Consider the following 23,066-nt stretch of genomic DNA (forward strand, 5'->3'; position numbering starts at 1 on the left):
TAACCAACAAGTTCGCGATGCTGACTTTCACTGAAAATGAGCCTGAGCCAGTGGGATAACTTAACCTGTTTGGGATAAACCTGCTTTTGTCTTGGGTCAAGAGGAGGCGAACACAAAACGGTAGGGGTCTAATAATCATTGGCAGTTCAAACATATGGCAAATAATGGTACCTCACCAGGAATTGGCAGAAAGGAACAGGAAAGAACACCACGTGCACTCAGAATGTATGCCTGGTGGCCTCATTCATTAGACTAGCCAACTCTCCATCCAATACAGATAATGACAACTGTAGAAGATACAAAAGTCTAAGAGTAAGATCCAAAAGTCTAAGAGTAAGATCCAAAAGTCTAAGAGTAAGATCTAAAAGAATGCGTTCCACATGTGAGAGCATTAAAATAGTAGCAGTTAACTGCTGAAGCATTCACAACAAATTGCTCAAGTTTGAAATGCTCCTGATAACCTGTGAAGCTCACATAATACTACATACAGAAAGCTCATTCAAAACCTGAAATTGATAGCAGCGAGACTTTTGGGGAAAATTTAACTGAATACCAAAAGGATTGGGGAAATGGAGGGGGAGTATTTGTTCCAGCAGACAAGAACCTCAAATCTAACGATATGGAAATTGAAGATGCATGTGAGATCGTTTGAGTAAGATTCAGTATCAGGGATGGACATAAAATGGTAACTGGGTTCTTCTATTGCCCACCTGACTCATCTCCTGATGCAACTGAAATTTTAGAGAAAACCTCATTTCTCTTGCACGTCAGTTCCCCCATCATACTATAAGCATTGGTGGATACCTTAACCATCCAACAATCAGTTGGGAAAATTACAGTTTTGCTAGTGGTGGGTATGACAAAGCAACATTTGAAACATTACTAAATGCCTTCTTTGAAAACTACCTAGAACAGATAGTTCAGAACCCCACTCATGATGGAAATATACTGGATCTAATGGCAACAAATAGATGTGACCCCTTTGAGGATGTACACATTGAAATTAGTATCAGTAAACACGACACAGCTGTGACAACAATGATTACCAAAGTACAAAAGACACAAAAACAAGTAGACAGGTATACATGTTCAGGGTAACTAGATACAAAAGCAGTAGTGTTGTATCTCAATGAGGTACATGAAACTTTCAGCACAGGGCAGGAGTATGAAGAGGAACTATGGCTCAAGTTTTAAAGAACAGTGACGATACACTAAATAAATATGTACCAAAGTAGAACAGTTCAAAATGTGAGGGACCCTCCATGTTATACAGTCATTGTAAGGACACTTCTAAAGAAACAGACTAATGCATAATACAAGTAAACAAAGCATAGGACTATAGAGAGAGAGAGATGCTGAATGAAAGGTGTTTGGCTGTCACAAGAGCATTGCTCGACTCCTTCAATGGCTACCACAGTAGAATATTGTCAAATGATCTTTTAGGAACATGGAAATTCTGACTGTATGTAAAGGCTATTAGTAGCACCAAAGATAGTGTTCAGGCACTTGCAAATGAGACAGGAAATGAAATTGAGGGTAGCAAAGAAAAAGCTTGAATTTTCAATTCAGTTTTCAAATATTCCTTTACAAAGAAAAACCCAGAGATTTGCCCCATTGTAATCCTTGTACCACTGAAAAGATAAGTGAAATAAGTGTTAGTGTTAGTGGCACTGAGAAACCGCTGACACTGTTAAAATTGAAGAAAGTTCCAGGGTATGATGGAATCCATATCAGATTCTACACTGAATCTGCAGCTCAGTTTGCCCCTCTTCTAACTAAAGTCCATCATAGATCCCTCAAACAAAAACCTGGGTCCAGTAGATAGAAGAAAGCACCAGTCACAACTATTTACAGGAAGGGTAGTAGAAGTGATCCACAAAACTACCATCCAATATCCTTGACATCAATTTGTAGTAGAATCTTAGAACATGTTCTGAGCTCAGACATAATGAGGTATCTCGAACATAAGGACCTCCTCCATGCCAACCAGCATGGATTTCAAAAACACTGATCATGCACAACGAAACTCTCACTTCTCTCATGACATACTGAAAGCTTTCGATAACACCACTCAGGTACATGCAGTATTTACTGGTTTCTGAAAAGCGTTTGACTCAGTACCACATCTACATTTATCATGAAAAGTATGATCATATGGGGTATCAAGCAAAATTTGTGACTGGATTATTAATTTCTTGATAGGGAAGATGCAGCACGTTATCTTGAATGCACAGTCACCATCAGATGTAGAAGCAACTTCCAAGTGCAACCAAGGGAACTGTGTTAGAACTCTTGCTGTTCATGTCATAAATAATTGACCTTGCGAGCAAAACTACCAGTTATGTCTGACTTTTTTCAGATGTGTTTATACACAATGAAGTACTGTCTGAAAGAGGCTGCATAAATATTCAATCAACTCTTGATAAGATTTCAAAATAGCACAAAGATTGGAAACTTGCATTAAATATTCAGTAATGTAGAATTGTGCACTTGACAAAATGGACAAAAAAAAAGCTTGGTATCCTATGTCTATAATATCAATGAGTCACAGTTGGAATCGGCCAACTCATTTAAATACCTGTGTGTAACACTTTGTAGGGATATGAAGTTGAATGATCATATACACTCAGTCATGGGTAAAGCAGGTGGTAGGTTAGTGTGGTAATCCAATCAGTCTACAAAGGAGATTGCTTACAAATAACTTTGGTGACCCATTCTAGCACAGTGCTCAACTTTGTCGGATCCACACCAAATATGGTTAATGGGGGATATTCAATGTATACAGAGAAGGGCAGCAAAAATGTTCACAAGTAACCAGAATCAAATTTTCATTCTGCAGTGGAGTGTGCGCTGATATGAAACTTCCTGGCAGATTAAAACTGTGCCAGACCTAGACTCGAACTCGTGATCTTTGCCTTTGGCGGACAAGTGGTAGAGCACTTGCCCACAAAAGGCAAAGATCCCAAGGCAGTTTCTTGGTCTGGCACACAGATTTAATCTGCCAGGAAGGTTCACAAGTTTGTTTGACCCATGGAAGAGTGTCAAAGAGATGTTGAAGAAACTGAACTGTCAGATTCTTCAAGATAGACGAAAACTATCCCAAGAAAGCCTGCTTACCAAGTTTTGAGAACTTTCTTTAAATTATGACTAAAGAAATATACTACAACCCTCTACATAAGACTCACACAGAAATTGTGTGGACAAGATTAGATAGGTGTTTAAACAATCATTCTTCCCACATTCCATTTGTGACTGGAACAGGACGAAACGCTAATAACTGGTACAGCGGGGTGTACCCTCTGCCATGCACTTCACAGTGGCTTGTGGAGTAGAAATCACCACATTAAAGATCTATGGATATCTCAAGCATCAGCTGTAAAACATGCCAATACCTTCTGTAAAATTTGCCAGAGAGAAAATAGTCCCCCAATCGGGTCTCTGAGTGGGGACTGCAAAAGAGACAGAAAGCAATCAGAAATCACTTTTAAAATAGCCACTTGGAAATTTAGAACACTGCTCCAAAGCAGCAAACTAGAAAACCTACAACATGAAATGGAACAACTAGAAATCAATACATTTGGCATATCAGAGATGGCCTCAGTCAGAAGACTTCTGGTCCGTAGAATATCAAGTCATTCACTCCAGAACTGAATAAGACAGACCTGAAGTTGGAGAAGATGAGGCAATTTTAAGAAAAAACACTGGCTCACATGTCAAGGGATATATGCAATACAGCTCTAGGATAATACTAGTCAAAAATGAAACTGAACCAAAGGACACTGTTATAATACAAGTTTACATCCCACATCCAAAGAATAGGATGTGGTAGTTGACGAAAGATACAATGACATCAGTAATGTGATAGGACATATCAATGGAGATGAAAACCTGATTGTCATGGAGGAGTGGAACGCAAATGTGGGTGAAGCACCAGAAGTGGGGATTGTGGGCAACTATGGACTTGGAAGAAGTATTGAATGAGGAGCCCGACTAATTGAGTTCTGCTCCAAGCACCAGGAAAATACACTTTTCCAAACCCACATGTGAAGAAGACATGCCTAGAAGGGCCCAGAAGACTTATGGAGATAACAGGTCGATTACATTTTAGTGAAATTATATTTTAGAAAGCAGGTAAAAAGAGTGCAGGAGCTACCCATCAGGCATAAACAGTGACTACAGCCTGGTCCTGATGAAAAGTTCATTCAAATCCAAATGTCTCAAAAAAGACAGTAAAACAGAAATGGTAAATACAAAAACTGAAAACTGATGGACTGACAAGGCAGTATTCACAAGAAACAGAGAACCTAGCTAAAAATTTCCAACATGGCAGAGTAGAAATTGGGAACAAATTAAATCTGGTATATATAAAGCAGCAGAAACCAGGGTTTACCTTGTGAAAGCTCATTGCCAGGGTATTGGTGAAGACTTCAATGGTAGTGAAGGCGGAGATGAAAATCATCAGTACAGCAGAACTAGCAGAAGAGGCAACCCTGCTTTTAGGGATAATGCAAAAGCTCAGTATGTGCTACACCCAATAGTGGAGGGAGCTCCACTGAAATTTAGCATGTAGTGTCCGTTCTAAAAGGTTAGGGGCAGCTACAAATGGTGTCTGTCCTCCAGATTAGGGGCAGCCTGAACTAAACTCTGGGGCTTACAGTCTCAGTTTTAACTCTGGGGAGTGGGCTATGCTTTCTCTCCCAACTATCTTCAACTTGAGGCATGATGAAAACACCTTCAGTACAGACTACTCCAGAAGGTAACTAGAAATGGAAATCCTATGGTGCTATGAGTGGTGCAACCAGGTCATTGGATTCTGGTGAGTCTTGAACATCAAGTACCTGTAGGTATAGGTCAGAGCTTTCCAGAACACAAAAGGCACGACCAAAGTGAAAACACCTGCTTGGAACACTAAACATAAATACACTTCTGAACAGAGGAAAATTAAAGCAACTGGTGAACATTTTAGAAGATCAGAACACTTGTATATTGGCACTACAAGAGACCACATACCTAGACAAGAGCCCATTTGATTTAGAAGAGTCCAGAATGTACAAAGGAAAATCAGCAATAAAAATTAAGTCCAATGTACTGATCCTAGAGACAGCCTTTGTAGTCAGAAGGAACATTATTGAATCCATTATCAATTTCACCTCCATATCAGAGAGGATCTTCCTTCTGTCCATTGGGTCTAGAAATAAAGCTTACACTTTATCTATGCAGATGGCGCAACAAACAAAGTTAACAAGAGAAACTCTGAAAAGGTGGATGACTTCCTGGAACCCTCTTGAGGAAGCAACTTCCAATATCTCACGACATCACATAAAAGTCTTGCTCAGAGACTTCAATGCTCAGGTGGACAGAGAAAAGAAATACAGAACAGTTGTGGGGGACTACCTGGCACAGAGAAGAACAAACAGAAATGGTGAAATATTTATCGCATTTTGTAGACAATTCACTCTGAAACTAATGACCACAAACTTCAAGGCACTACCAAAGGAAAAGAAGACTTGGGTCTCTTGGGACACAATGCTCAGGATGTTCCAGATCAACCATGTCACAATAACAGCCCAAAATCATAAGGAAATCCTGAACATCAAAGTGAGAAAAAGTGTCAACATCAAATCAGATCAGTACCTTTCAGAGCTCAAAGAAAGATTGTAGCCGAACAGACACAAGCTGAGAACAACTGAAAAGCCCAAAATCAGTACAGAGATACATAAAAAAAGATAAATACCTTGAAAACCTGTCTTAAATGGATACGAACAGCTGAGAAGAGATCAGGTACTCCTTGATCAATGCATCCAAAGGTTTGGGAAACCCTCCAAGAAAAAGGAAGCACAGGTGGAGGAATGAAAAATGTGATGAAGCAGTTGAAAGAAGATTACAATCCTGGAAGAGTTAGAATTATGACAAAACCAAGGACAAATAGGAAGAGTCCAGGAGTGAAAAGGAAGAAGTAGCCAAGATCATTCGAGCTGATAAGAGAAGATATGACACATCTAGAGTGGAAAAAAAGGAAAAAAAAATTGTTAAGAACAAAACCAGGAAGTTTTATCGAACCTTCAGACAGAAGCTGCAGGGATATCAACAACTAACTCTTTGATGATGAAGTCTTCTGTGGTTACCAGCTGAGTCAAGGCATCATTCTGCAGCAACGTTTCAACAAGTTTCCTACTTGTCATCTTCAGGCGAAGTGACGGGTTTGTGTCCTGTCTGGTTCTTTAATGCAGGCTGCAGCTATTAAAGTCTCTCATGGGTCATTGTCCTCACCATGCCAAAAATGCAATGAAGTTTGTGAAGATACTTAAGTTTGTGAAGATACTTTGAGGGGCGTGTCTGGAAAAAGGTGACATCCTAGTCAGGTTTGATGTCACTTCGCTCTTCACATGGGTACCGCTTGAGGACTCCTTGAAATTACTAAAGAGTGGAAGAAAATGGATGTCAGCCTTTCCTTGACATCATGATGAAGAAGAACACTGATGGCATGTTATATCATTCTGTTTACAGAAAGAAGACACACACCAACATTTACCTTCATGTCACTAGCTGCCACCATCCAGCACAACGCAAATCCATGCTCACCACCTCGGTGCACAGAGCACGAGACATATGTGATAAGGAGAGTCAATGTGGTGAAATGCAGCACCAGAGAAAAATCTTTTGTAAGAACGGCTATTCTGAGATGCAGATAAGATTCGATTTCCAACCGAGCAATAAGAAGAGAGAAGACATTCGTGAAGAAGACACTAAGGTCTTGGTGTTCCTCTGTATGCTGTGCCGCCCATGGCAAAGATTGCCAGGTTATTAGAAAAGAGCAACATTAAAACCATCTTTCGCTCATCAGCCAAAATCAAGAATATGCTGGGCTCAGTGAAAGATAAACTAGAAATACAGACACTTTGAGTCTAAAGCATCAGCTGCAAGTATGGCAAACAGTACATCAGCCAGATACAGTGATGTATATCGCAGCGCTGCTCAGAACACATAAGGAGCGTTCGCCTAGGCCAAATGGAGAAATCTGCAGTGGTGGAACACAGTCTCAAGGCAAATGATGTGTTTGATTTCAAACAAACAAAGCTGCTGTGTAGGGCGAACAGGTTCTGGGATTCGAGGCTGTGGAGACACTAGTCCATGATAACCATGGCAGCTGAGATAGTGGTTTCCAACTTAGCATCTCATGGGATGCAGCGATAACAAAAATATGACAAGAATACTCCAATGCAAAACCGGTGAAGGCAGCAGACAAAATGGACAGGCCCCAACAGGACTCAACACCCGCACTCGCCAGTACTCAGGGAGTTCCACCACCACCAGCCATGACACCCCCCGACAATGGGCTGCAACACCCCTTCTGGAGGCACGTAATTGGCGCTGCCAATGCAGACAAGGTAAAGGAGCCTGTAGTACAGTGGCTATAAAGAAGCGGACAGGACATGAATCCGACACTTCACCTGAAGATGACAAGTAGGAAACTTGCTGAAATGTTGCCAGGAACGATGCCTTGACTCGGCTGATAACCCGAGAAGACTTCATCATTGAGATTTGCTGTGAAAGTCAAAATTTGCATATCACCAACTCTTTTGCTTAAATGCACAGATTTTAGTAGAATTACTAGCAACAAAGACAACTGTGAGCTCTTGGTGAATTATTTTGAATTATAGATCTTATAATTAAATTTTCCTCAAGACATTTAAGTTTCATCTTTATCCATAATAATGATAGAAGCTGAATAAATGAATTAAAATTTCTGCCATGGCCAGGACTTGCATCTGCGTCTCCTTGCTTACTAGGTAGGAATGCTGATCATTACAACACCGCAGCACTATTGCTGACACAGACACAGACAACCCAAGTCCAATGCCCTCCCCAATTTTGAAGTGCTGATAAACTGCAGAGAACCTTCAGAAAGAATGGATCGCAAGCAATAAATCCATACGAACCCACATTCCAAACCGCCAAGTTTAGAGGAGATCAAACAGATGATCAAGGAGCTCAAGGTTAACAAAGCACCAGGGGAAGATAGCATTGCGGCAGAAATGTGGAAAATCAGAGGAGAGATTGCTCCAGAAAGAATGTCACTTTATAGAAGAAATATGGAACACCACACAGATAACAAATGACTGGAAATGTCTACTCTTACACCCTCTTCATAAAAAAGGTAATGAAATTGATCTAAATAATTACAGGGGGGTTCCTCTACTTCCAATCACTTATAAGCTACTCTCTAGAGCCCTGTTGAGCAGAGATGAAGAACACGCTGATCACCTCATTGGAGAATACGAACCCGGTTTAAAGAAAGGAAGATCATGTACCAAACAAATATTCAGTGTAAAAAGCATTCTGTGAACAAGAGCTCTAAGGAGCTAGAACACTGAGTTGAGTTCAAAAAGGCATACGACTCAATAGACAGACAAATATTATTTAGTACCTTGGAAGTGTTTGGAATTGACAAAAAATGAGAGAAATCATTAAACAAATACTGACCTCTAAAGTCAAGTTTTTCAGAGAAATCTCTGATCCATTTGAAATTAAGACAAGGGTCTGACAAGGAGATTGATTATCTCCAGTTCTCTTCAATTTCATGTGGAGAAAATAGCGAAAACTCGGGAACAGACTCTGAATTTGGAAGGAATAAGAGGAATATGTCATGGGAGGAAAAGACATAACCTGTAAATCAAATGTTTAGCTTTTGCCTACGACCCTGCTCTCTTAGCCAACTCCCAAGAAGACACTGGGAAGATGCTTGAGAATCTTCATGAAATCACAGAAAAAATTAGTCTTCAAATCTCCTATGAAAGGATAGTACAGGCATCAAACTGAAAAATGCATGGAAGTAAATCATGGGAAGATTAAAAGAATATAAAAGTTCAGACACCTGGAGGAATGGATCCAACCCAACAGAATGGATAAGGAGGAAAACAAAGGTAGAGCCACAGTACTAGACATGGCCTACAAGGTAACACAGAACAAGTACAGCAAACAGGTGTTATCCTACAAGGCCAAAATCAGACCTGTAACTCAGTAGTACAACCTGAAGGACTGTATGCTTTAGAGTGTCTTATTTAAAATAAAAACAGGGTACTTTATGGACTCAAAAAGAAAGAAAGAAAGATTCTTAGGAAAATACTCAGACCACAGAAGACCACTGATGGACTTGGAAGAAAAGGAAAAATCCAGAACTCTATAAGCACACTGAAAAGATCACAAGAGACAATGAGGAAGCAGAGGCTGAAGTACTATGGACACCCACTAAGGACAGATGAACGCAGACTGATCAAAAGGATCATCAACTACATCATGGGCCACAAGTAAATCTGTGATGAGGTGAAGAGCTATGCAACGGAAGTTGGAATTACACCACAGATGGCTCACAATAGAAGAGAGTTCAGAAGCAGGGTTAACAATATAAAATCATTTCAAGAGAAACCACCACCACAGGAGGCCCACATGGATCATTTCATGGGTGTGGGGGAGGGAAGGGGGAGGGGGGGGAAGTGAGAGAATAAAGATGTTCTGGGAGGAGACGAGAAGAAAAGCCAAGAAGTCTTTAGTTCTTAGCAGTCTACATTTGGCCAAATTCAGGAAAAAATAAACAAATAAATAAATAAAATAAAATAAAAAGCAGCCTGAAAGATAGTTGGAAAAGCTAACCCCAACAACAAGAGGAAATAGATTAAAGCAGATGTTATTCAGCTTGTCAAAAACAGAAAACTATACAAAAATGCAACTGACAAACAATGAAAAGCTGAATACAGAAGATTACAGAATTTAGTCAATAGAAAAGCTGAGAAAGCAAAGACTTTCTTTGGGAAATGTGAAGAGAAGCGGAAGAAAATATGTGAAATGGAAGAAATGATATAGCCTACAGTGTTGTTTTTGCGGTCTTCAGTCCTGAGACTGGTTTGATGCAGCTCTCCATGCTACTCTATCCTGTGCAAGATTCTTCATCTCCCAGTACTTACTGCAACCTACGTCCTTCTGAATCTGCTTAGTGTATTCACCTCTTGGTCTCCCTCTACGATTTTTACCCTCCACACTGCCCTCCAATGCTAAATTTGTGATCCCTTGATGCCTCAGAACATGTCCTACCAACTGGTCCCTTCTTCTTGTCAAGTTGTGCCACAAACTCCTCTTCTCCCCAATTCTATTCAATACCTCCTCATTAGTTATGTGATCTACCCATCGAATCTTCAGCATTCTCCTGTAGCACCACATTTCGAAAGCTTCTATTCTCTTCTTGTCCAAACTATTTATTGTCCATGTTTCACTTCCACACATGGCTACACTCCATACAAATACTTTCAAAAACGACTTCCTGAAATTTAAATCTATACTCGATGTTAACAAATTTTTCTTCTTCAGAAACGCTTTTCTTGCCATTGCCAGTCTACATTTTATATCCTCTCTACTTCGACCATCATCAGTTATTTTGCTCCCCAAATAGCAAAACTCCTTTACTACTTAAAGTATCTCATTTCCTAATCTAATTCCCTCAGCATCACCAGACTTAATTCGACTACATTCCATTATCGTTATTTTGCTTTTGTTGATGTTCATCTTATATCCCCCTTTCAAGACACTGTCCATTCCATTCAACTGATCTTCCAAGTCCTTTGCTGTCTCTGACAGAATTGCAATGTCATCGGCGTACCTCAAAGTTTTTATTTCTTCTCCATGGATTTTAATTCCTACTTCGAATTTTTCTTTTGTTTCCTTTACTGCTTGCTCAATATACAGATTGAATAACATCGGGGAGAGGCTACAACCCTGTCTCACTCCCTTCCCAACCGCTGCTTCCCTTTCATGTCCCTCGACTCTTATAACTGCCATCTGCTTTCTGTAAAAATTGTAAATAGCCTTTCGCTCCCTGTATTTTACCCGTGCCACCTTTAGAATTTGAAAGAGAGTATTCCAGTCAACATTGTCAAAAGCTTTCTCTAAGTCTACAAATGCTAGAAACGTGGGTTTGCCTTTCCTTAATCTTTCTTCTAAGATAAGTCATAAGGTCAGTATTGTCTCACGTGCTCCAATATTTCTACGGAATCCAAACTGATCTTCCCCAAGGTTGGCTTCTACTAGTTTTTCCATTCGTCTGTAAAGAATTCGCGTTAGTATTTTGCAGCTGTGGCTTATTAAACTGATTGTTCGGTAATTTTCACATCTGTCAACACCTGCTTTTCTTGGGATTGGAATTATTATATTCTTCTTGAAGTCTGAGGGTATTTCGCCTGTCTCATACATCTTGCTCACCAGATGGTAGAGTTTTGTCAGGACTGGCTCTCCCAAGGCCATCAGTAGTTCTAATGGAATGTTATCTACTCCTGGGGCCTTGTTTTGACTCAGGTCTTTCAGTGCTCTGTCAAACTCTTCACGCAGTATTGTATCTCCCATTTTGTCTTCATCTACATTCTCTTCCATTTCCAGAATATTGTCCTCAAGTACGTCGCCCTTGTATAGACCCTCTATATACTCCTTCCAACTTTCTGCTTTCCCTTCTTTGCTTAGAACTGGGACTCCATCTGAGCTCTTGATATTCATACAAGTGGTTCTCTTTTCTCCAAAGGTCTCTTTAATTTTCCTGTAGGCAGTATCTATCTTACCCCCTAGTGAGATAAGCCTCTACATCCTTACATTTGTCCTCTAGCCATCCCTGCTTAGCCATTTTGCACTTTCTGTCGATCTCATTTTTGAGACGTTTGTATTCCTTTTTGCCTGCTTCATTTACTGCGTTTTTATATTTTCTCCTTTCATCAATTAAATTGAATATTTCTTCTGTTACCCAAGGATTTCTACTAGCCCTCGTCTTTTTACCTACATTATCCTCTGCTGCCTTCACTACTTCATCCCTCAGAGCTATCCATTCTTCTTCTACTGTATTTCTTTCCCCCATTTGTGACAATTGTTCCCTTATGCTGTCCCTGAAACTCTGTACAACCTCTGGTTTCATCAGTTTGTCCAGATCCCATCTCCTTAAATTCCCACCTTTTTGCAGTTTCTTCAGTTTTAATCTACAGCTCATAACCAATAGATTGTGGTCAGAGTCCACATCTGCGCCTGGAAATGTCTTACAATTTCCTACTCTCGAATTCCAGTCACCCATGACTATTAAATTTTCGTCTCCCTTCACTACCTGAATAATTTCTTTTATCTTATCATACATTTCATCAATTTCTTCATCATCTGCAGAGCTAGTTGGCATATAAACTTGTACTACTGTAGTAGATGGGGGCTTCGTGTCTATCTTGGCCACAGTAATGCGTTCACTATGCTGTTTGTAGTAGCTTACCCGCATTCCTATTTTTTTATTCATTACGAAACCTACTCCTGCATTACCCCTATTTGATTTTGTATTTATAACCCTGTATTCACCTGACCAAAAGTCTTGTTTCTCCTGCCACCGAACTTCACTAATTCCCACTATATGTAACTTTAACCTATCCATTTCCCTTTTTAAGTTTTCTAACCTACCTGCCTGATTAAGGGATCTGACATTCCACGCTCCGATCCGCAGAATGCCAGTTTTCTTTCTCCTGATAAAGACGTCCTCTTGAGTAGTCCCCTCCCGGAGATCCGAATGGGGGACTATTTTACCTCCGGAATATTTTATCCAAGAGGATGCCATCATCATTAACCATAAAGTAAAGCTGCATGCCCTCGAGAAAAATTACGGCTGTAGTTTCCCCTTGCTTTCAGCCGTTCGCAGTACCAGCACAGCAAGGCTGTTTTGGTTAGTGTTACAAGGCCAGATAAGTCAATCATCCAGACTGCTGCCCCTGCAACTACTGAAAAGGCTGCTGCCCCTCTTCAGGAACCACACGGTTGTCTGGCCTCTCAACAGAAACCCCTCCATTGTGGCTGCACCTACGGTACGGCCATCTGTATCGCTGAGGCACGCAAGCCTCCCCACCAACGGCAAGGTCCATGGTTCATGGGGGGGTAGCCTACAGTACAGCAAATAAATTTTTTAATAAACACAAAACAACCAACTTGGGTACAGTAGAATACAATGAGGAAACTGGTGGACTGGTGGAAAGAATACATTGAAGAACTGTATGAGGGAACACCTTTATCAGCGGATGTAATAGGAAAAGAAGAGGAAGTAGACAAAGATGACAAAGGATATGACATCCTGCAAGAAGAATTTGAGAAAGCTCTTAAAGATCCATGGGAGAACAAACAATGGGTACTGACAACATTCCTGCACAACTAACGAAGAATGTTGGTGACAACATGAAAATGATGCTGCTGAAACTAATTAGATCCAACTATAAAAAAATGAGAGACAGCAACTGATTTCCAGAAATGCATCATGGTTCTTATACTGAAGAAGGCAGCAGTTACAAAACGTAAACAGTGCCAAACCTTAATTCTAATATCGCATGCATCAAAAATTATTACAAGTTAATTCTGAGGAAGGTGGAGGATAAACTGAACGAAAATCAGTTTGTATTCAGGAGGGGATTAGGAGCAAGAGAAGTGATCCTGGAACTGAAGCTTCTTACTGTAAAAATACAGAAAAGTAAATCAACTTATATTGGCTTTGTAAATCTGCAAAAGGTCTGGCAAGAGATATTTACAATCTTGAAGAAAACAGAACTAAAACAGAAAGACATGTGGGTGATACACAGCTTCCATAAAAAAAAATGAAATGATTATGAATTTTCATCAGGAACAAGAAGCAAAAATTAGAAAAGGTGAGAGACAATGATGTGCCGTTTCTCCTCTTATATTCAATGCTTACATCCAGGAAGCTGTAGACCCAAATTCATGAAAAACTTGAGGTGGGGATCAAAATCAATGGGTGGAAGATATATATGCTACATTATGCAGATTATATTTGTGTGATCATGGAGACAAGAGAAAAGTTAGAGAAGGTCCTCAACACAATGGAAAGGATTTTCTGCAGTCAGTATGTTAGGGAATAAACAAGTGAAGGATTGCAGTAATGAAATGTAGAGCTGAAGGACACTATGGACCTTTAAGAATAAGAATTGAAAGAGAGGAGTTACAAATGATAGAGGAATTTATCTATTTGTTATGCAGGATCACAAGGGGTGGTAGAATCCAGAAAGAAATTGTAAGCAGGATGCAGTAGGCTAAAACTGTGTTTAATTTGAGGAAGAACTTACTCATCAGCAAGAACACCAGTCTGGAAACAAAGCAATGGGTCATGAAAACATTTGTTTGAATGGTGGTTCCATATGGGTGTGAAACTTGGACAACATGAAAACAAGAGAGGAGATGGCTAGAAGCCCTGGAGGTTTGGTGATACTGGGGGATGTTGGAGATCAGCTGTAGACACAGTGTTATCAATGGAGAGGTGCTGAGGAGAGTATATAAAAACCAGATCTTTGTGGCGGCACATCCAAAAAAGAAGTGATAAACTTTCACGAAACATTTTGAGACACAACGCTGTTGGAACTTTAGCAGATGGAGCTACTGGGGGGAAAAGTCACTAGGGGTTACCAAGGATGTCATGCATGCAGTAGATTATGAATGATGTGGGATGCACTACATATGCAGAAATGAAAAGGAAAGCAGACAGAGGAGGGGAATGGCGTACAGCTGCAAACCAACCTCAGAGTTGAACACTAAAAGAGAGAACTGTCAATGTAAATGCTGGAATACAAAAGGTTGACTTCTACCCATTTCACTGTCTGAAGCCATCATATACCAGCCAGATGGATATTCTACACAAAGATATACACATCCCTCAGTTGCTTATTGGACATTTTCTGGCTGGGTAGTCCACTGAAAAAATGGTTCAAGTGGCTCTGAGCACTATGGGAGTTAACATCTATGGTCATCAGTCAACTAGACCTTAGAACTACTTAAACTTAACTAACCTAAGGACATCACACAACACCCAGTCATCATGAGGCAGAGAAAATCCCTGACCCCGCCGGGAGTAGTCCACTGAGAACATGACTGGATGTCTATAGTCCTGAGAACTTGCTTTGTACGAGGTGTGTTCGAAAAGTAAGTCCCAGTCTTCAAGAAGGGTCATCGAGCAGATGCGCAAAACTATAGACCTATATCTCTGACATGAATCTGTTGTAGAATTTTAGAACATGTTTGTTGCTCGCATATCATGTCATTTTTGGAAACCCAGAATCTACTCTGTAGGAATCAACATGGATTCCGGAAACAGCGATCGTGTGAGACCCAACTAGCTTTATTTGTTCACGAGACCCAGAAAATATTAGATACAGGCTCCCAGGTAGATGCTATTTTCCTTGACTTCTGGAAGGCTTTCAATACAGTTCCACACTGATAAACAAAGTAAGAGCCTACGGAATATCAGACCAGCTGTGTGGCTGGATTGAAGAGTTTTTAGCAAATAGAACACAGCATGCTGTTATCAATGGAGAGACGTCTACAGACGTTAAAGTAACCTCTGGCGTGCCACAGGGGAGTGTTATGGGACCATTGCTTTTCACAATATATATAAATGACCTAGTAGATAGTGTCGGAAGTTCCATGCGGATTTTCGCGGATGATGCTGTGTAGTATACAGAGAAGTTGCAGCATTAGAAAATTGTAGCGAAATGCAGGAAGATCTGCAGCGGATAGGCACTTGGTGCAGGGAGTGGCAACTAACCCTTAACATAGACAAATGTAATGTATTGCGAATACATAGAAAGAAGGATCCTTTATTGTATGATTATATGATAGCGGAACAAACACTGGTAGCAGTTACTTCTGTAAAATATCTGGGAGTATGCGTACGGAACGATTTGAAGTGGAATGATCATATAAAATCAATTGTTGGTAAGGTGGGTACCAGGTTGAGATTCATTGGGAGAGTCTTTAGAAAATCTAGCCCATCAACAAAGGAGGTGGCTTACAAAACACTCGTTCGACCTATACTTGAGTATTGCTCATCAGTGTGGGATCCGTACCAGATGGGGTTGACGGAGGAGATAGAAAAGATCCAAACAAGAGGGTTATTTGGTAACCGTGATAGCATTACGGAGATGTTTAGCAAACTCAAGTGGCAAACTCTGCAAGAGAGGCACTCTGCATCGCAGTGTAGCTTGCTCGCCATGTTTCGAAAGGGTGCGTTTCTGGATGAGGTATCAAATATATTGCTTCCCCCTACTTATACCTCCCGAGGAGATCACGAATGTAAAATTAGAGAGATTCGAGTGCGCACGGAGGCTTTCAGACAGTCATTCTTCCCACGAACCATACGCGACTGGAACAGGAAAGGGAGGTAATGACAGTGGCACGTAAAGTGCTCTCCACCACACACCGTTGGGTGGCTTGCGGAGTATAAGTGTAGATGAGTAGACGCAGACTTTATATTTTTATGAAAAAATATTTATTTATTCATCAATATTCATGTTGTCCCCTTCAAAGTAATCACTCTCAGATACAATACACTTATGCCAACACTTCCTCCAGTCCTCAAAGCACTTCTCATAAGCACTTCTTGGTACAGCCTTGAGTACTTCCAGCAATGCAGTTTTTAATTATTCAACCATTGAAAATCTTCATCCTTTCATAGGTCTCTTCAGTTTTGGGAAGAGGAAAAAGTCACAGGGGGTCAAATCCGGTTAATTTGGTGGCTGAGCCATGTATGTTGTGTTGTTTTTGGCCAATGAGCAGGTGCATTGTCATGATGCAAAAGCCATGAATTGTTTTTCCACAATTCCAGACGTTTTCTGCATATTGCTTCTTGCACACAACACATAATGTCAAGATAATACTCCTTATTGACCCTACAAGCTTGAGGCAAAAATTCATGGTCCACTACACCATGGTAATTAAAAAAAACAGTGAGGAAAACTTTGACATTTGATTGAACTTGGCATGCTTTTTTCAGTGTTGGCTCTCCGGGATGCTTCCATTGGGACACTTGGGCTTTGGTTTCAACATCATAACCACAAACCCATGTTTCATCACCAGTTATGACCCTTTTGAGTAAATCAGGATCATCACTGACATCGTTCGAGAGCTCCTGAGCAATGCTCATGGGACAGTTGTTCTGATCAAAATTTAGAAGTTTTGGAACAAAATTCGGTGACACATGCCCAAAACATACGAAGAAATTGCATGACACGAGCTGACCAATATGCCAACATTCTCAGCAACTTCTCTTCCGGTAATCTGACAACTTTCCAAAACAATTTCCTTCACAGCTTCAACGTTATCATCTGTTGTTGATGTGCTGGGGTGTCCTAGAGTGAGGTTTGTCATTGGCATCTTCTCGGCCATCTTGGAAGAGCTTGTACCACTTGTAAACATTTGTTTTTACTTACAGCAGACTCACTGTATGCCAATGTCAACATTTCAAGTGTTTCCCACAAAATTTTATGCAAATTCTTTGCTCTATTCTTTTTAATGATCAAAAATCGCCGAGCATACTAAAACACATCTAACCTTTCTACCTGTCAAAAACAAATGAAGTATGCTGTACACTTGAAACTGTGAACATATGTTCAGGACATGTGTACCAACATAACAAAAAGAAAAGATTGATAATCAAATACATGTTGTCCACGCAATTTGAAAAGTCATCTTATTTTTTGAACAGCCCTCATACACACCAAGAATGATTAAGCATAACTGAAGTAACAACGTAACAGAAAGATATAATGTCTTGGTCTCATACTGAGGCAACTAAAATGAGTGAGGCATTGGAATAAGGTGTATTATTGAATGGGAATTTTCACAGCTGAGTTTGGCTAAATTTTTTCACTAACATGAGCACAAATTATTCCATTTCTAGACACAACTCTCCTTCCACCTTTATTTTAAATCAGTCGAGTTCCACGACACTTCAGCCCATCAAAAATTACTATACTGATAATTACATCTACGATCCCTCTGCTTCCTTCATGCACAGTTTGCTCCTTCAATGTATTTAATACATTTATGTCACATAAGTGAACTACTTACTTCAGTAGGTGCAAATGTTTGATGTTCACCACAATAGTCACTTCCGTCTTTGGTAAGCATTCTGCAGAATCTGTTCTTTTTCTCCAAGAAAAAGTTGCAATGATTGGTTTCAGCCATCCTGTAAAAAGACCAAGTACACAATAAATTTTAATTAACTGTCTTTCACAGCTTCATTTTCCTTCCTAAACTTATAAGCTCAAAAATTTACTAATTTAATTTGATGAAATATAAATTTAATTAACAGTACCCTAGTGTGCATGCAACCAAAATAAATTATCATTAGGACCACACAATAATTTTAAATATGTTAGTACTTGCACTGTAAAACAATTAACCCACCTCACAGAAGGATGGCCATGCCCCCCCCCCCCCTGGCCAAACACAACACACACACACCACAGAGAGAGAGAGAGAGAGAGAGAGAGAGAGAGAGAGAGAGAAATCAATTCTAACTCGAAAAAATTGATGCATGTTAATTGTGTAAATTTCTTGCAGAAATTCAGTTGTCAGCTGCCAAATTTCAATGTAAGTTCTCAGTTTACACCTGCTCTCCTAACTGCAAGGAAATAATATTAATGAGTTCTCTTACAGCATCAGCCAAAAATCTAGTACTACAGCATGTTCAAAATGCCAGAAACATAACATATTACTTTATTTACTGTTAATATCCATTACACTGCTTCATACAGCATTTAATTCAACAGATGCTCTTTAAAAAGTTATCTGTTTTTCATATCCTGTGAAATGGCTATCCGACCACCATAACAAGAAACTCTGGAAAGACATCTGAAATTCTGAAGTACATTTCACTTGAATGAACTACAGCAGCCGCTCCACTAGCTGTGATTAGAGCAGCCATCATGCACAGAGTAGCAACATGATCCTCTGATTTTAGTATTTTTTGACTTCTTTGTGGCTGCATAAACTTTTACTATGATTCACACAAAGGGGATCTCGGAACTCATTATGTTATCAAATACCTATCTACTTGTTCCCCACATTAAACACTGCTTTACCAATGAGATAAAATGGAAGGAAAATATAACCTTGCACATCTTTTTTGATAACTCTCCCCATCTTGTAGATTACATGAGGTAAGAAATTTACTTTCTTCACAACCTGCACAGCCTCGTGGAAAGAGAGAGATTTCTGTAAGCATTACAGTGAATTTTATCCAGCACCTAACTTTCCAGCAATGCATAGGCAGCAAGAGCTATGCAGCAGCCAAGATCCCACAGTTTAATTCTCGAAGAGAAGGATTGTGTCTCTGAAATCATGGGGTGCAAAATTGATATTTCTGTTGCCAGTGCAATGGTGGCTACTGTCCTGAAATTGGTCAACACGTTGTTGCATAACAAGATCAACAGGCTGAGCAAGTGGACACATTTTCACCACATGACCAATACTGACAATAGGCGTGCACCATTCCCATATTTCATTTCAATTACCTGGAGACAATTTTCATGAATTCCCCTATTACTTGTTGGTGCCATTACAATTTGGATGAAAAGCAGAGGCATGCCCCAATAACGTTAGTTATGTCCTGTCTCTACAGGAACTGCACACAGTCTTCAATGGAGGCAATTGGCTACCAGCATGCTTCTACACGGGGCAATCAAATGAAAACCAAACACCTGTCACAACAGGACTATGGAATGGTTCTACTCAAAAGTAATCACTACACAGTTTAAGATATTTACACCACTGGGAGATGAGACAATCAATTCCTGTTTTGTAGAACATGGTCAGCTGCAGACATATCCACATCTGCACGCACCCTTGCACTTCCTCATCCATCTGAAACCAACGTCCACGCAGTTCTCTTTCTTCAGGTCACCAAAGATGTGAAAATTACACAGTGAAGGATTCAGGTTGTACAGAGAATTCTGCAGTGTTTTGCAACCAAATCACTGAAATGTAGCCATCTGATTGGCAGTGTGGGGGTGCGGGTTATTGTACAACATGAGTGTTCTGTACAACAGTATTTCTGACCATTTTGGCTTTAAGGCACATCATAGTTTCTGCAAAGTGTCTTCACAGCACTGTGAATTGATTGTGGTTCCACGCTCGAGGAACTCGATGACCAGAGTAACCCTGCAGTCAAAGAGGGAGGTCATCATGACCTTACCAGAACTTGTGTGAACAGGTTCTGATTTCTTTGATGGAGAAGATATGAGATATTCCCACTATTGGCTTTGTCATTTGTTCTTGGGCTGTCAGAATGCTGTTGGGTGGAATCATCCTGTTCCACAATAATGCCTGCTCCACACTACCAATTGGACAAAGGCTATGCTTTAGCTATTTGGTTGGGAAACACAACACACACTGCACAGCCTGGATCTTTCTCCATGTGATTTTCACACCTTTGGCAACCCGAAGAAAGATGTGTGTATGGTAGTTTCAATCACACAATGAAGTACAAGAGTGGGTACAGTTGTGTATCCATCAGCAGCTGACAGTGTTGTACGAAACAGGGATTGGTCAATTCATTTCCAATGGGATTAATGTCTTAATGTATACGGTGATTAGTTTTGAATGGAACCACTTCAGGGTCCCACTGTGGCAGGTGTTTGGTTTACATCAGACTACCCTCATAATTAAACTTCTGTACACAGCCAGGAAATTAGATTTATACTGTATGGCAAATAACTGATGCGATGACACATTATGCCCACAAAAAGAGTTAGGGTGAAGTCTCTACATTTACATCTAAAATCTGCAAACCTTTTACTGCAAACATTTTACTGTTCCCTACATTTATATCTCTTTATGTTCAATCCTGTTGGAAATTTATCTTCACACTGTTTAAGAAGAGATAAGTACAAAATTGTAGAATATTCACAGCTTATGAACATGAAAATTAGATTTTAGAAGTTTTTAGTTGTGTTTTGCTAGATATCACGCATTATGCACCTTACTTCACCCACAGCTAGAATCTTTCAATGATTCTGTTACACTCTCCTATAAGGCAATGAAGTGTGAGACCATTTATACTGTCCTCATTTGTATATCGTCAATGTCTCCTTTTAATTTTAATATCAGCTGCACAAGTGTTGTGTAGGGATTTCCTTTAGTAGAGAAACTAGTTTCCCAGTATCCTGCCAATTAATGGATCTCTGCAATTTGCTTTACCTAAAACCGTGCCTTTACGTGTCTCATGACAGTGCAGCAGCTATCCAGTTTGCGTTGAAAGGCTACTATGTTTTTACAATTAGTGAAGTGCATTTTGCTTTTCTTTACTTGAGGGCTAACTTCCAGTTTCAGTAGCAGTCAAGTATTTTGTTAAGATCTGAATGGTTACTAGTATGTGGAGTCCTGCCAGTAACAAAAGTGCAAAGATCTCTCATACAAATATATTTTCCTTAGTAGACTTCAGTTTGGCACTGAAATAAAAGTTTTTCAAAAAATCTAGACACAAGCTACCCACCTGGTTACTTCTATCTGTGGCCCTTTCGATAACATGTGAACATCAGCAGTTGCATTTCACACAATAAATACTACTGAAATCCATGCTCATTGCCATCACCAAAAGTGGATCTGAGGTAAATTATGGTTAAGTGTGGCACTGACTCATTTGCAAATCCTATGTCAAACTGTAATGGACTCCTCTCATCTATGGGATATTTTAGTGTTTTAGCTTCTACACCATTTGTAGTGATATCTAAACTACTCAACTACTCATCTTCTTAGTGCTGCTACAGCAACAGAATGAATGCAGTATTCCTTGATCACATGATAATTAGAAAACCTGCTTCCAATGATAAAGATTGTAAAGGGAAGGAGAGAAAAATCTTAGTGACTGAGAAGAAAGCAATATGCAGTATCACAGTGTTCAGTTTTGGGGCCACTCCAATTCCTCATATATGTATGATTAGCATTTCATTTGACATATTCAGTGGCTATAATTAAACTGACTGTGTTCTGAATGCTACAGTGTGGGCTGTGTACAACACAGGACACAGAAACATCAGAGGTAAGGTCATTAATCACTGCACTTGCAGAGTGCGCTGAAAAAATAATAGTGCCACTTTCTGTCACTAGCTGCAAACATACAGAATGTGCTGAGTGCAGGAAAAGGGGCAGAACAATCAAACACATGATAATGGTAGTCCTGGCATGTTTACTACGATATAGTCACAAGCAACAATATGTGTTCAATATGGTCACGTGACTCAGTCACATTCTGCATCTGTAGCACAGTATGATCAGCAGTTGCTTACAGCATGTCTGGTGTAACGAGAGCCATATCTCATCATATGCTATCCTTCCGATCAGGGAGAGTCCAGATATATCCTGGTAGACACGATCTTTCAGATACCTTACAACCATGAGTCACATGGACTTAGGTCAAGGGATCTGGAAGGCCACACATCTTGAAATTGCCTAGAGGTGATGCAGTCATTATGAAGGTTCCTCGAAGCTAATCTTTCATCTAGAAACCAACATGAAGTGTTGCCCTCTCTGGCATTAAAGTAGTGGTTTGGACACAATTGTGTTCTTGCAAAACTGGACTCAAATGTTGCACACAGGGAGGTCCTTATAAGATGGAGATGTCACTGAACCACTAACAGGCCTGTGAGGTGTCATTTCTTCAAATAAAAATGGATCGAGAATGAAGGAGCTTGTGGAAACACACCACACAGTCACATAAGCTCAGTGAAGTGAATGTTCCTACAGATCATATGATGGAGTAGAACCCCATATGCAACAGTGCATTCATGGCACCATACAAGGTAAAATGTGATTCTTCTGTTCCTCCCAGCATACTGGTTCATCAGTGCATCTGATGATGGCAACATGGTTGTTTGATGAGATATCGTGTCCATTAGACACCAATATCTGGCAGTTCACACATGAGCTATTTTGAAAAAATACGCCTCAGCCATCCAAAGAATATTCCCTGGCCACATGTCTTTGATTTCCATGTGTGCCAAAAAACAAAAGAGCAATGTCACGTCATTGCAGCCTATTTTGGAATGACATTTGGTGCACATTCTGTATCTTGTAGGGATACCAGTGTAAAACGTGTCACAAAATCTTCTGAAGAATTGACCATGGGATAGACAATTCCTATGACACAGCTAAATCACTGGCTGCAGAATGCACTGCACAGTCGGCTATAGCTACAGCAACTTCATCAGTTGCCACGGGAATTGGCTGCC

At 40.1% G+C, this 23,066-nt stretch overlaps 1 protein-coding gene across 5 annotated transcripts in view; it reads right to left on the minus strand.

The window, feature by feature from the left end:
• LOC124555217 (tRNA:m(4)X modification enzyme TRM13 homolog) overlaps window positions 1–23,066 on the minus strand; it is a 158,502-nt gene that overhangs the window by 53,152 nt on the left and 82,284 nt on the right. For 4 of the 5 annotated variants that reach the window (XM_047129070.1, XM_047129068.1, XM_047129069.1 and 1 more), the window contains one exon: window positions 17,905–18,022. In XM_047129070.1, the coding sequence (XP_046985026.1) occupies window positions 17,905–18,021 (117 nt within the window). In that variant the 5' untranslated portion in view covers window position 18,022. Of the gene's footprint in view, window positions 1–17,904; window positions 18,025–23,066 lie in introns of those variants that run through there. The other variant, XM_047129071.1, reaches the window with a different exon arrangement.

The sequence above is a fragment of the Schistocerca americana genome, chromosome X (genome assembly GCF_021461395.2).
Source record: "Schistocerca americana isolate TAMUIC-IGC-003095 chromosome X, iqSchAmer2.1, whole genome shotgun sequence".
Taxonomy (NCBI): domain Eukaryota; kingdom Metazoa; phylum Arthropoda; class Insecta; order Orthoptera; family Acrididae; genus Schistocerca; species Schistocerca americana.